The sequence below is a fragment of the Sinocyclocheilus grahami genome, unplaced genomic scaffold, assembly GCF_001515645.1.
Source record: "Sinocyclocheilus grahami isolate Dianchi unplaced genomic scaffold, SAMN03320097.WGS_v1.1 scaffold2397.1, whole genome shotgun sequence".
NCBI classification, from domain to species: Eukaryota; Metazoa; Chordata; class Actinopteri; order Cypriniformes; family Cyprinidae; genus Sinocyclocheilus; species Sinocyclocheilus grahami.
The window spans coordinates 38,146-50,856 of record NW_015507576.1 but is presented as its reverse complement, the minus strand read 5'-3'; the positions used below and the strand labels follow the sequence as shown (position 1 = coordinate 50,856).

Here is a 12,711-nt window from a genome sequence, read left to right as displayed (position 1 = left end):
TATATATATATATATATATATATATATATATATATGTTAGTTAAACAATGTTTTACTGAACAAATTGCTCTTTCTTTACATGGATTCAATTAGAATTAAATCGTCCTTTAAATCTACCTCATAAAATAAATACATTTTAAAAAATCTACCTCTGCTCTAAACTATAGGGAGACCTTTTACATTAGGCCTACAATAAGGTTACAATTAACAACAGTTAACAATTAACTTAAATTTAATTACTATTTATTTTTAACTATAATATTTAACACAAAAAAATTTATGCAAATATGTAAATTGCACTCATAACTTGTTTCACAAAAGATTTATTTAAATATAGCCTACCTTAAATAATTAAGACATCATTAACATGTAAAGTAAAACATAATGAGTATGCCAGATCCCTTCAGAAAATATCAGTTTTTACTGGTACCAGAACAACTCGTCAGCAAAGTAGTCTAACACCCAAAACCCGTAAACAGAAAGTCTTGTCTGGTACCCAAAACTCTATTAACAGTCTTCTATCAGCCAAGAAGTTTACTGAGGAAAAAGCCAGTGAAGAGCAGAAGCAGGAGATGAAGTGATGATAAAAATGAGCAGAGTTTACGGAATAGTCTTAGTTGCGTATGTTTCAATACTCAGACTTCCTCTGACGAACACAAATCCAACAAGTACTGTTCTACCAAACTGCTTCAAAACAACATCCCATAAACCTTGAGTTTCTATAAACATTCCCTTGTATATCTTATTCATGAAGACAAACAGCCAACAAAGTCATAAGACTAAACAAAAATGACAAATTATATAATATAATATAAATGACTTATCAATAAATTAATCAATGAAATGGATATATAAATGACTATAATGATTGTTATAAATGATTATATGATTAAATAAACATTTTGTTTACAAGCCGTTTTAATCATAACTTTCCGCGAGTGAAACACTGATTGATGCGATTACATGAGGCATGAGATGTTCACTCATGTTTATTTCACATTAAAAATAGTAGTAAAGAGGAAGGGATGATCGCGCTCACTCGCGCTGCCGTCAGAACTGAAGCGTTTATACAGCGATCTGTCACGCCTCATCAAAAAATGCCATTTATTGTCTGAATTTCCTGAAAAAATTTAACGATTTGTTCGGTAAACATGCTTACCGAACCGAAAAACCTGTACCGAAAATTTTCGATACGAATACGTGTACTGTTACACCCCTACTAATGATTTAAAGTAAATTTTAAACATTTAAATTAAAATATTACTCTGCTCCACTGAACAAAATGTTAATGACACCATGAGTTCTGTTTGTTTACATAGAAGTCACACATTTACAGAGGTTAACCTAATTCCTGTTACACAAATATTTAAAATACTGAGATAGATGATAATGTATAATGTTCACCAAATAATTTGGTAACACTTTATTTTGATGGTCCCTTTTGAACATTATGTTGACACGAAGTAATGTTGCAACTACATGTCATCTAACTCTCATTAGAGTATTAGTAGACTGTCTGCTTCATATCTGCTAACTCTTTATTGTGATTATTTATCTCCCAACAGACATTCTACTGACTATAAGTAGCATGCATAACTTTGCAAGTACATGCCAACTTATTCTAACCCTAACTCTACCAGTCTACTAATACTCTACTAATACTCTAATAAGAGTTAGTAGACATGTAGGTGCAACATTACTTATAGTCAACAGAATGTGTTAAAGGGACCGATAAAAATAAAGTGAAACCAATAATTTAATGACAAGTCATAACAACAAATAAATTAAAAAATAATCTTTATTTACCCTAAAGCATAATTTGTTTAACTTTTTAAAATAAATGTCATGTCACTATGTTTGATAAAATAAAAACTAATAATTTATGCAAATTTTTTTGTTGGTGTTTTTTATTTATTTACCTCTAAAAGTACCATATTTTATGTAAAATATGTTTATTTTTATGATATATTTAATATATATTTTACTTAAGAAAAAAGAAATCATTCCAGTAAGTTCAGACCGAGTGTGCCGCACTAGTCCTCAAAAGTGAAGCCATCGCGTCTCGATCGCCCCCAGGTGGCTGGTCCCAGTACAGGTCATAAACCCCGCCCTCTCCATGTAATCTAATGGGACGTGAGACAAACTAAATAATTAAATTTCACTTCAAATATTTTGTTTTCAAACATGGTTTTTGTCATTTGATGTAGATTTTATCACGCTGATGTAAGTTCAAGTGTTCGTTTTTTAAATAAGTTTGGTTTGAGTTAGGTACGTGATGCTATAAAAACGGGAGTGTGACGTCATGATTGACAGCTCAGACTGACAGCTTCCAAGGCGCAAACAGACTTTTTCGGGATCTTCAGGAAGAGATTGGAGTTGTATTTACCTTATTTCAACACAAGCCTCTTATACGGCAATCAGCAGACAAAAATTGGAGCAGTCAAGCTAATTTAAAAAAGAGTCAGAGGCATGTGCTTGCGATCGACTCTGCGGGAGTGTGGGCGGGACGTGGCTCATCTTCGCTCTCTACTGCGCAGACTCTGGTCCCAAATAAGCGCAATATGGCCATGCCCTATTGGGACGATGTGCGGCTACACTTTTCTTCAATGGAAGTGAGTGAAGGTGCGTTGTCCATCTTTTTTCACAGTCTATGGTTCAGACAGCCACAACCTAAATATGTGGTGACTTTGGTGACATCTGGCGACATAAGATGGCATAAAAATATCAAAAATATCAATAGCCACTATATGGCTGTAGTACTCAATGGATGCATATAGGCTGAAATCTAAAACCATTGTTGTAACCTCTAAAGTTTTAGATTTTATTACAAGTTAAAATTGTAGAATAAAAAAAATAAAAAATCTTTGTGTTGGGTGAGACAATACAAAGATGCCAAAATATGCTTAAAGACAAATCTGACCATCCTATAAGGAAAAGACAAAGTAGGAGACGAGAAAAAAATTATTTCTAACACAACAAAAACATTTTTTGTTTTTTAATAACTAAAAAAAATAAAATGGTATCAAATGCCAAAAACAATACCAAAACAATAAACCCCAAAAGTTGCATGTTTCAGGCTTGTTTTGTTTGGCTTAAAAAAGGCTTAAAAAGAAATAAATTGTTTTCTGTGAGGGGTAAGTTTAGTTGTAGGGTAGGGGCAGGGGCAGTGATTAAGACCTCACTGGGCCCCGGGGCTATGACTTACTGCAGGACCCTCATCAGAATAATGATATATATAGCTTAAAATAGGATTTTTGTCCAATAAATTTTTTTGAAGCATTGCAATTTCATAATTCCTGTAACCAATTCCAATATCACAAAAAAAAAGCCTACGTAATAACAAACTTACTGAAGACAAGTAAACAGTTATGAATTACCATAGAACAAAGAAATTGACCTACAAACACTTAAAGCACTGAATAAGAAATATTATATTGTATAATATTAAATAAATATTAAATGAAATGATCACAGATAATAGATTTGATGTACTTTGCTTGGCTGAAACCTGGCTAAAACCTAATGATTATATTGGTCTAAATGAGTCTACACCACCAAGCTACTGTTATAAGCATGAGCCCCATCAGACTGGCCGTGGCGGCGGTGTTGCAACAATATATAGTGATATTCTCAATGTTACTCAGAAGACAGGATACAGGTTTAACTCATTCGAAATTAGGGGTGCTCCGATCATGATTTTTGAGGCCGATCACCGATCACAGAAAGCAGTATCTGCCTATACCGATCACCGATACCAATCTTTTTAAAGCCTTCTTTTTATAATTTATAACTATTTATAGTGATACTTCAATCAGGATTTTTAGAAATTTATTCAGGGCCTGAATTTCATTTTTGAAAATGTGGTGAATTCCCCTCTTAGGTGTCTCTTGTGAGAGGAGATGCAGCTTTCACACAGGAGTCCGCTACTGATCCGCGGCTGTTTACCACAAACACAACATTTATTCCAACATTATAATCATTCCATTATTTTAATTTCAAATCCAAACTTTGTCACTGAAATTACTTTTTCAGCATTGTAATTCTTTTTTACACAGTACAGTAATACAATCTTTCACAGACATGTTTAAACACAATACATATAAGCAACACATTCAATGCTTTTTACTTTTGCATTTAATTCTAGATTTATATATTAAGTTGCTCAAGCAAGTGGCAAAACATTTAAACTACTTTTCTTACGTTATCACAAACTTACCATTGACAGAAATAGTCAGCTCTACTGCCTTTCCTTTTGCATTGAAATCTTTATTACAAGCAATCCTGCGGTTCATAAAGAACTTTTTCCTACCTCCACGAGTGCCATCTATTATTGCCTTGTTTATCTAAAAGTGCTCTTTTCCTTTAAACCTAGCCAAAAAGCCATATGTGTTGACTGTGAAAGACAGTATACTTTAATTATATGCATTTATGGTGCAATTGCTATATTTTAGTTTTCATATGTACTGCAAACAATGTGCTGTCACTTTAATTCAGCGCGTGTATCACAGCAAAAATAGACTCGGTGCGGAAACGATCTCTGCAGTGCTGCAGACGCACCACTCCTGAACGCACTGCCGTGTGCAGTGTGAATGCTTTAATTCGTTAACATGAGCGCGGAAAAAATACGCACCACATACCACGCACTGCAAACAGAGTAATGTGAACCTGGCGTTATGTGTGTGCGCTGCAAGTGTGCATGAGCGCACAGTCTCCAGGAGAGCGCGCGAGCGCTGAATGGTTAAACGCTGGCAAGAATTAAAAAGTAATGCAAAAACTTTACTTTACTTGTATAAACTTTAGTGACGATGTGACACTGCCTCTATTGTGCAAGTGACAATTCATGTGTCAACTGTGCAGCTCGCTTATAGACAGACGCGATGTGTGGTAATTTGAAGCCGTTTGCGTATTTTGAGAGAGAAAGCGAGCGTGTGGTGATTCACTCACACTGTTTGTGAAATTACGTCTCACACAAGGTTTTCAAAGTACTTTGTAAGTTATTTAATGAAGAAATATGAAGGTGAGTATCATCTTTCAGCATTGGCACATCCAATCGCGCAAACATGTCAGAGATTGAACTTTTCCTGGACGACAACGCGTTTGACACCACGGGTCCTCCGGCGTCTCCAGTCGCCGTTCAGCGCACCAGCGCTCCGCAGGACACCATGATCGAGCCCGCGGCTGCAACACGGGCCCGCCGGCCTTCCCGCGTCGCCGTCGCTCATACCTCCAGGCACCGAGGCACACCATCACCTTCGCCTTTCAGGCGTCAACCACCTTCTCCAGCGTCCTCCTACGCTTCAGCCCTCTCCTCCGCCCAGCTGCGGAGAAATGGACCGTGACAGGACTACGCCAGGCGCTCATTAGCTCCGGCGTCAATGTCCCATGAAGGTCGGTCAAGGCGGATCTCCTCACCCTCTATACTTCCCTCCAAACAGGGGCACCTCCAAGCTCTACTCCTCCATCCAAGGCCGCGGATAAAGCGAGCCAGGGCCGCAGTGTTCCATACTCACGGCCCGAGCTAACCACCACTCCTTCGAAGACGGGCTTCCGGCCGTTAGGCCGCAGCAAAAAGCCTTCGGTAAGCCTGGGCCTCGCCCCGGATGCCGCCAGCCCCAGACCCCCTCCTCCATCCACCGAGTGTCAGCTCCACTCGACTCCAGTCTCCACAAGCCGCCACGTCAGCGTGAGCACGCCTCTGCTAGCGGCGCAGACCTACCTGCAACCGTTGCCTCACACCTCTCTGTACCCCCTTCCCTACCCATGGCCCGCGGTTCCACATTCATATCTAGCGCGAGCGTGCCTCCGCTAATGGCGCAGGCCCCGACGCCCGCCATTCCCCCTCTCTTTTTTCCTCCTTTTTCTTCCGCTCCCGGAGCTGTCCCAAGCGCGAGCATGCCTCCGCTAATGACGTAGGCCCTAATGCCCATCATTCCCGCTCTTTTTTTTCCTCCTTTTTCTTCCGCTCCCGGAGCTGTCCCAAGCGCCAGCATGCCTCCGCAAGCGTTCCGGCGACTACCTTTCCACTTTCCCTCGCTCGCTCTTCCTTCTCTCTTTCTTCCGCCACGCCTCTACCCACCCCTCCGAACTCCCTCGCCTTGGAACCACCCCCCGTGGCCAGCAACATCAGGACACAGATCTTGGCAGGTGCAGATGTAGATCTTTTTTCCCTTTTGTCACCAATTTCACCTTCGTCTGCAGATCGCCAAATCGACTGCGGCAGATTTTCTGTCACTTTAAAAAACACAGCTCACAACCCATCACATATTTTATCATTTACCGAATTCACGATCGCTTTCACCCATTACATAGAAGTCATCTGCACTGTTTTTCCTCACAGGAGACGTGAGCTCATAGATTATCTCGCGATAGTCGCTGAACTCGCGTCATCATACGGCGGCTCTCACTTTTACACCTACCACAAATGATTCGCAGCTAAATGCGCCATCTGAGTGGCCCAGTGGAACCAATGTCCTTACTGGGGGGCTTTGGACACCGAACTCCATAACAGAGTATTTTTAGGCTGCCGCAACATATCTTGCGCAGTCTGCCGATCCATTGCCCACTCCACCATTACAACCCATCTATTCCCCCCTGCCCCGAGCCATCCCAGCCCAAATCCACCAGCTACGTCCCGCGTCTCCTAGCCATTCCAACCACCCCATTCCCACCCACTTCCAACTACCGCCACTGCTCAGATCCCTCTGATAGCCAGGTCCTCTGATAGCCAGGTCTGTGGCAGTTTTAATACTGGCAGATGCTCAAGGCAGCGCTGCCGTTTCATGCATGTTTGCAATTTTTGTGGCGGTGCTCACGCCCGCTTGATATGTCCAGTGCAAAAAGCTGCAAATAAAAATGCTAAACAATACTTATCGACTCCTGTAAATGTTTCTCGTTTGTCTTCAGAATTGCTTGTTGGCGCTTGGCTGGCCAAAGTCGACATCACCTCTGCCTTTAAAGTGATGCCCATTCACCCGTATTTTTGGCATTTATTCGGCATCTGCTGGCATGATAAATTTTACTTTTCCGTCCGCCTCACTTTCGGCTGCAGAAGCAGCCCTAAAATTTTCGACATGTTGTCAGAGGCAATATGCTGGATCCTCTCCAACAATTATGCAATACCTTCCCTGATCCATCTTTTAGATGATTTCTTAATCATCTCGCCTCCCGACTCCATCCCAGCCACACATCTTTTGACAACCCAAAAGGTTTTTGCTGAGCTCGGGATTCCTCTCGCCCAAGACAAAACCGTGGGCCCGAGCACCTGCATCGAATTTTTGGGTATCAACTTAGATTCATAAAAATTCCAGGCTTCTCTGCCCGAAGGAAAAAATAGATATCTCACGTCTTCTGTCCACGCACTTGAGGATCAAATATCACTAACTGACTCGTGCTGCAACGAGCTCAGCTTATGGGTATCCTTTCTTAAACAATGGAACGGCCTATCTTTCTTTTCTAATAACTTAATTACTTTCCCAGTCGACATTCAGTTATTTACTGATGCCGCCCCCTCCATCAGTTTCGGAGGATTTTACCAAGGCCGCTGGTTTGCATCTACGTGGCCCCCCCAGCTGTTAGACTTACCACAGCAGCTAAAATCCTCAGCTCTATTCGAGCTATATGCCTTAGTCTTCACAGCCCTTCTGTGGGGTAAGGAGTGGTCCGCCACCAGCATCATTATCCACTGCGACAACGAGGCTACCGTGCACTGCATCAATAAAGGCAGTTCCCATTCACCCGCCCTAATGCCTTTGTTAAGACACCTGATTTGGATCTCGGCTTGCGACCAATTCATTGTAACTGCAAAACATATTCCTGGTTCAAAAAACCAAATAGCTGACTCTCTCACTTTGCCTTCCAGAAATTCAGAACATTGGCACCAGAGGCGGATCCAGTCCCAACCCCAGTACCTCCCTATTCAGAACTGATATTCCCGTAAATCATCCATTGAGACCTCTCCTCGAAGCTTCCCTCAACTCTATTCTTCAAGCCGTCTCCCCCAGGACCCTCCAATCTTACCTAACAGCTTGGAAGTGCTTTAAAGCATTTCACTCTACTTACAACCTGCCATTCCCCGACTTTTCCTTGCTCGCCATCACCTCATTCATCTCTCACCTTAACAGACTGAATAGTCTTCACTGTATAAATTCAATATACAATATTTTACAAAAGCGATTCTGTCAAGGACAGTGAGTGATTTTCTTTCTCTTGTTTAATTTACATTATTGACACAAATGGCAACAGCAGCTATATTAGGCTGCTTTGGAGGAATAGTTCACTCAAAAATTAAAGTTATGTTGTTGTTCTAAACCTGTATGAGTTTCCTTCTGATGTTGGATGCAAACGTATATATTTGGAACATTACTGGTAACCAAACAGTTTCTGTGCGCCCATGACTTCCATAGTATGGAGAGAAAAAAAACACTATTGGAGTCAACAGGGACCAGAAACTTTCTGGTGGTTACGAATATTCTTCAAAATATCTTCTTTTATGTTGAGGAGAACAAAGAAATTCATATAGGTTCAGAACAACTTGGAACTACTGGAAACTTTTTCGGGTTTCTGATTGGCCAAAATGGCTTTACGGTTGAGCTTATATCGCCACCTGTTGGTTTGGCATGCTCTTGACAGTGCGTCATAAGAATGCGTTTGCGTTTTCATATGGACGGAGATTTTTTTTAAACGGAAGAAGGAAAAACTCTGTTTTTAAAAATACCAGTGTACGTGTGGACATGGCCTTAGTTTAGGCGCTGTACAAGCAAGTGTGCTCCGCGCGTATCAGAAACCATCTTAAAGCGCGCATTTGCCAAAATGAATTATGCCCCACTGCTTAATGTCTATAATATGGACATTTTTACTTATCGAAGATTGTTCTTTGCATGACCGTTTCTAGATTACACCAGAATGAAGTGAAGAGAGGTGAATGCAGACATTAGGCGCAGTGATCACCTGATAGATAGGCTGCTTGCACAGTTCGTTCAAAAGTAAAATATATAATAAATGCATTTGATTGATAAACCAAATTCAGATGTGACGTTTTAATCTCTAATGGTAATGCATGGAATTTACGGAAAAACTCCACTAAATAATAGCGCTAAAAAGTGAGGGGCATGGTGGGGCTTTGGCGATCGGCGCTACCGATGTCCGTCAAGCTGCGGTCCTGGGTAGGGGTGTAACGATTCACTTGTTGATTTCAGACAGTAATCGATTTAAAACACTAATAATTGAATGAATCGCGATTTCTATAGCGATTCAGTGTTTTCAAAATATATACACATTAAATTACTACAAGCAGGAATTAATGGAGACCTTGAACAGTGTTGTTCGTGCCTTGCATCTCTCCTTCACACGCTTCACTATTTCCCGCCTGTGACTGTCACAGAATTGCGCTCGTTCGTCTCACTGACACTTTTTTTGAGCAGCTGATGTGTGATCTCTCCTTAGTATTCGTGGCCAGTTCGTGCCCTTGCATCTCTCCTGCTGCACTATTTACCACCTGTGACTGTCACAAGATTGCGCTCGCACTCAGTTCGTCTCACTGACGCAGCTGATGTGTGATCTCTCCTTAGTATTCGTGGCCAGTAATGCTAAAGTGAAGTAGCCTAGTTTTACTTTTCTGTAGCTTTTCTATGGCTCTCGGTCATGCTGACGACATTGTCCATGCAATAAAAGCGCAGCCTTCGACTGCTCAGGTAGAGCAAAAATAAGTGTCTGAAGCATACGCACTGTTCCATTAAATGATAAATGTGTTTTAACAATGTCGTTCAACCAAATGTACGAAGGAAACTGTTAAAATAACCACAGCATTAACAACAACCTTGAAATAAGAGCGCAAGGCTTATCTGATAATCAGATGCATGAAAGTAGAGTTTGTTGCTAGCAAACAGACATCGGGCACGTTTTCTTTCAGAATCATCATTTGCCGATGGAGAGGAAAAGTTAAATACCATAGGATTTTATTTTATGAAAATGAGATAAAGAAGTTTTCGTACTGAAAGAGAATTGATCTCGCGCTCATAGAACTTAAGACGTGCCAGGAAATGCCTAATATGGACAAAGGCATCTATCGCTGCAGCTAAGCAGAATGAACTGGTGAAACGTCAAGACAATAAACACAATAAATAAATAGTTTGTGAATGATGCAGTGCAAAATTAACATATAATTTATTACATTACAGAAACTATAAAGTATATTTTCTACCTTATTCTGTGCAGAAAATTCAAATAATTGTAGTATATAAACCAATGATAAAATTGCTATTAGGAAAGAATTATAGATTACAAATGATTGATTATTGTCCAACAGTGTATTTGATTTCTTATAGCAAATTCAAAGTAAGAGAATATAAAATAATTTCTTGAAGAAAAAAAATATACATACATTCATAAAATTACTGTATTAGCCATCATTTCAGAAGTGACTGAAATGTCAATGCACCTGAAGCTCTTTAAAAAAAATCTTGGTTTACATAAATTTCTACATATGCCATGTCATGCCATAGCATCATTAAACTAGCATCTAACAATGGACAAAAGTGTTTTTTTCTTTTTCTTTCTCTGACTCCATAAAGGCTTCTGTGTAATTTGCCCTCTGACTAAGCATTCAAAGAATTTAGGGGAAGCATTTAAATAATCCTGCGAATGCACTAATCATGAATCGATTCTAATTTAATTGCGAATTGTCTCGAATCGAATCGTTTTGAATTTGCAAAAATCGTTCTTGAATCGAAACAAAAACCTATAAATCGTGAATCGAATCGATTCGCTGTCTACCCAAAGATTCACAGACCTAGAGTAGGGCAATATAAAGTACTGTTTGTACAGTATAAAAACCATTATGCCTATGTAGAGTCTCATAAATCACCAATACAAACGTGTATGAGAGAGAGGGAGTGTGAGTGTGTTTGCCACATTGAGAATGTGGTATAGGCTCACCGCTTCATTTATGTGATTGTATGATCTGCATTTTGTTGGATTTATTGATTTTTATTGGACAAATAAAAAAAAATGCTTTTAATTTTTGTATTTCCTATGGGTGCCCACTTTTGTCCACGAAGGACAAATTAAGGAGATTTTTTTCCCCAACCACTTTGATGAATCGAGTCAATTTTTGGTTTGTGTGTGTTCAGGTGGACTTAGGAAAAGTAGCCAAGACTTGTACTGCTCAGATTAAGGAAACTATTTAAAAAAGAAAAAAGATTTTGCCAAAATTTATCCTGAAATATGCTTGAGGGTTAATTTACAAATAACACCATATCCATCCGTCCATTCTCTACACTGCTTATCCTCTCGTAGGTGGGTCGTAGGAGGGCTGAAGCATATCCCCATATACAGTATATAACAATACATTCCTTTTACTTTATCAGATTGTAGGATTATTCTGGTGGGCAAAACTGGAGCAGGAAAGAGTTCAGCAGGAAACACCATCCTGGGTCAAGAGCATTTTGTGAAGGATGTTTCACCACAGTCAGTTACTAGAACCTGTGGGAGAGGAGAAGCACAGATGGATAACCGGGTCATCTCAGTCATCGACACTCCAGGCCTGTTTGATACGTCAATCAGTGAAGAACAACTGAAGAATGAATTAGTGAGATGTATAGAAATGTCTGTTCCTGGTCCTCATGCGTTTCTCCTGGTCATCAGTCTGGGTGTGAGATTTACAGAAGAGGAGAGAAACACAGTGACATGGATTCAGAACAACTTTGGAGAAGATGCTGCACATCACACCATCGTTCTGTTCACTCACGCTGATCAGCTGAGGGGAAAACCATTAGATGAGTATATCAGTGAAAGCAATGCTCTACAGGCTGTTGTTAATGAATGTGGTGGAAGATTTCACTCATTCAACAATGAAGACATGGGGAACCGCTATCAGGTCACTGATTTGCTGAATGAGATTGATGAAATGGTAAGAATCAATGGAGGACAGCACTACACTAATGAGATGTATGAACTAGCTCAAAACAAGATTAGATGGGAGGCTTTTAAACAAACACTGAAAAAAGTAGTAAAAGAAGGAGCAAAATTAGCAGTAACTGCATTAGCAGTAGCAGCCAGCGGAGAAGAAGGAGGAGCAGGAGCATTAGTTGCAGGAGGAGCAGCAGCAACAACAACAACAGGAGGAGCAGCAGCTGTAGCTGCAGCAGCAGCAGGAGCAGCAGGAGGAGCAGCAAACACAGCAACAGCAGCAGTACTAACAGGAAGAGCTGCAATATTTACAGCAGCAGGAGGAGCTGCATTTTTTGTTTTAAGAGGAATAGGAAAAGGAGTACTAACAGCTGCAAGACTAGCTGGAGGACCAGCAGCAACAGCAGTAAGAGGAGCAGCAACATTAGCATCAAAATTTAGACCATAAGTGTGAGATTGACTCCCTTTTTGTCTAGTCCTTTGCTTGTGAGTCACTACTAAATGAAATTGTAACTGCTCTTAAACAATACTGTCTTGTGCTGTTTTCAAAGGACTTTTGTTTCACATTTATTTAGGCTCTAAAATAGCTTTTCATTCAAGCTAGTTTTAACAAAGTATAAATATATACTGTTTAGTCAATCAGAGCAATTACTGAATTGTGGCTGCAAATTATTACTTTTGTCATTTATGAATTAAAAAGTATACGTGTAAACATGTTTTGCCAGAATAATTACATTTATTTCTGATCTGTATCTGGTTTTTATAGACTGTTATTTCTAATAACAGGCTGCTGAGGGCTGTAAATGC

At 40.0% G+C, this 12,711-nt stretch overlaps 1 protein-coding gene across 1 annotated transcript in view; it reads left to right on the top strand.

Moving 5' to 3' along the window:
* Nucleotides 1–12,352, top strand: part of LOC107574937 (GTPase IMAP family member 7-like) — a 13,119-nt gene extending 767 nt beyond the window's left edge. Inside the window, exon 2 of the mRNA XM_016261359.1 lies at nucleotides 11,364–12,352. Coding sequence (XP_016116845.1) covers nucleotides 11,364–12,352 — 989 coding nt within the window. The remainder of the gene's footprint in view (nucleotides 1–11,363) is intronic.
* The last annotated feature ends 359 nt before the right edge of the window (nucleotides 12,353–12,711 follow it).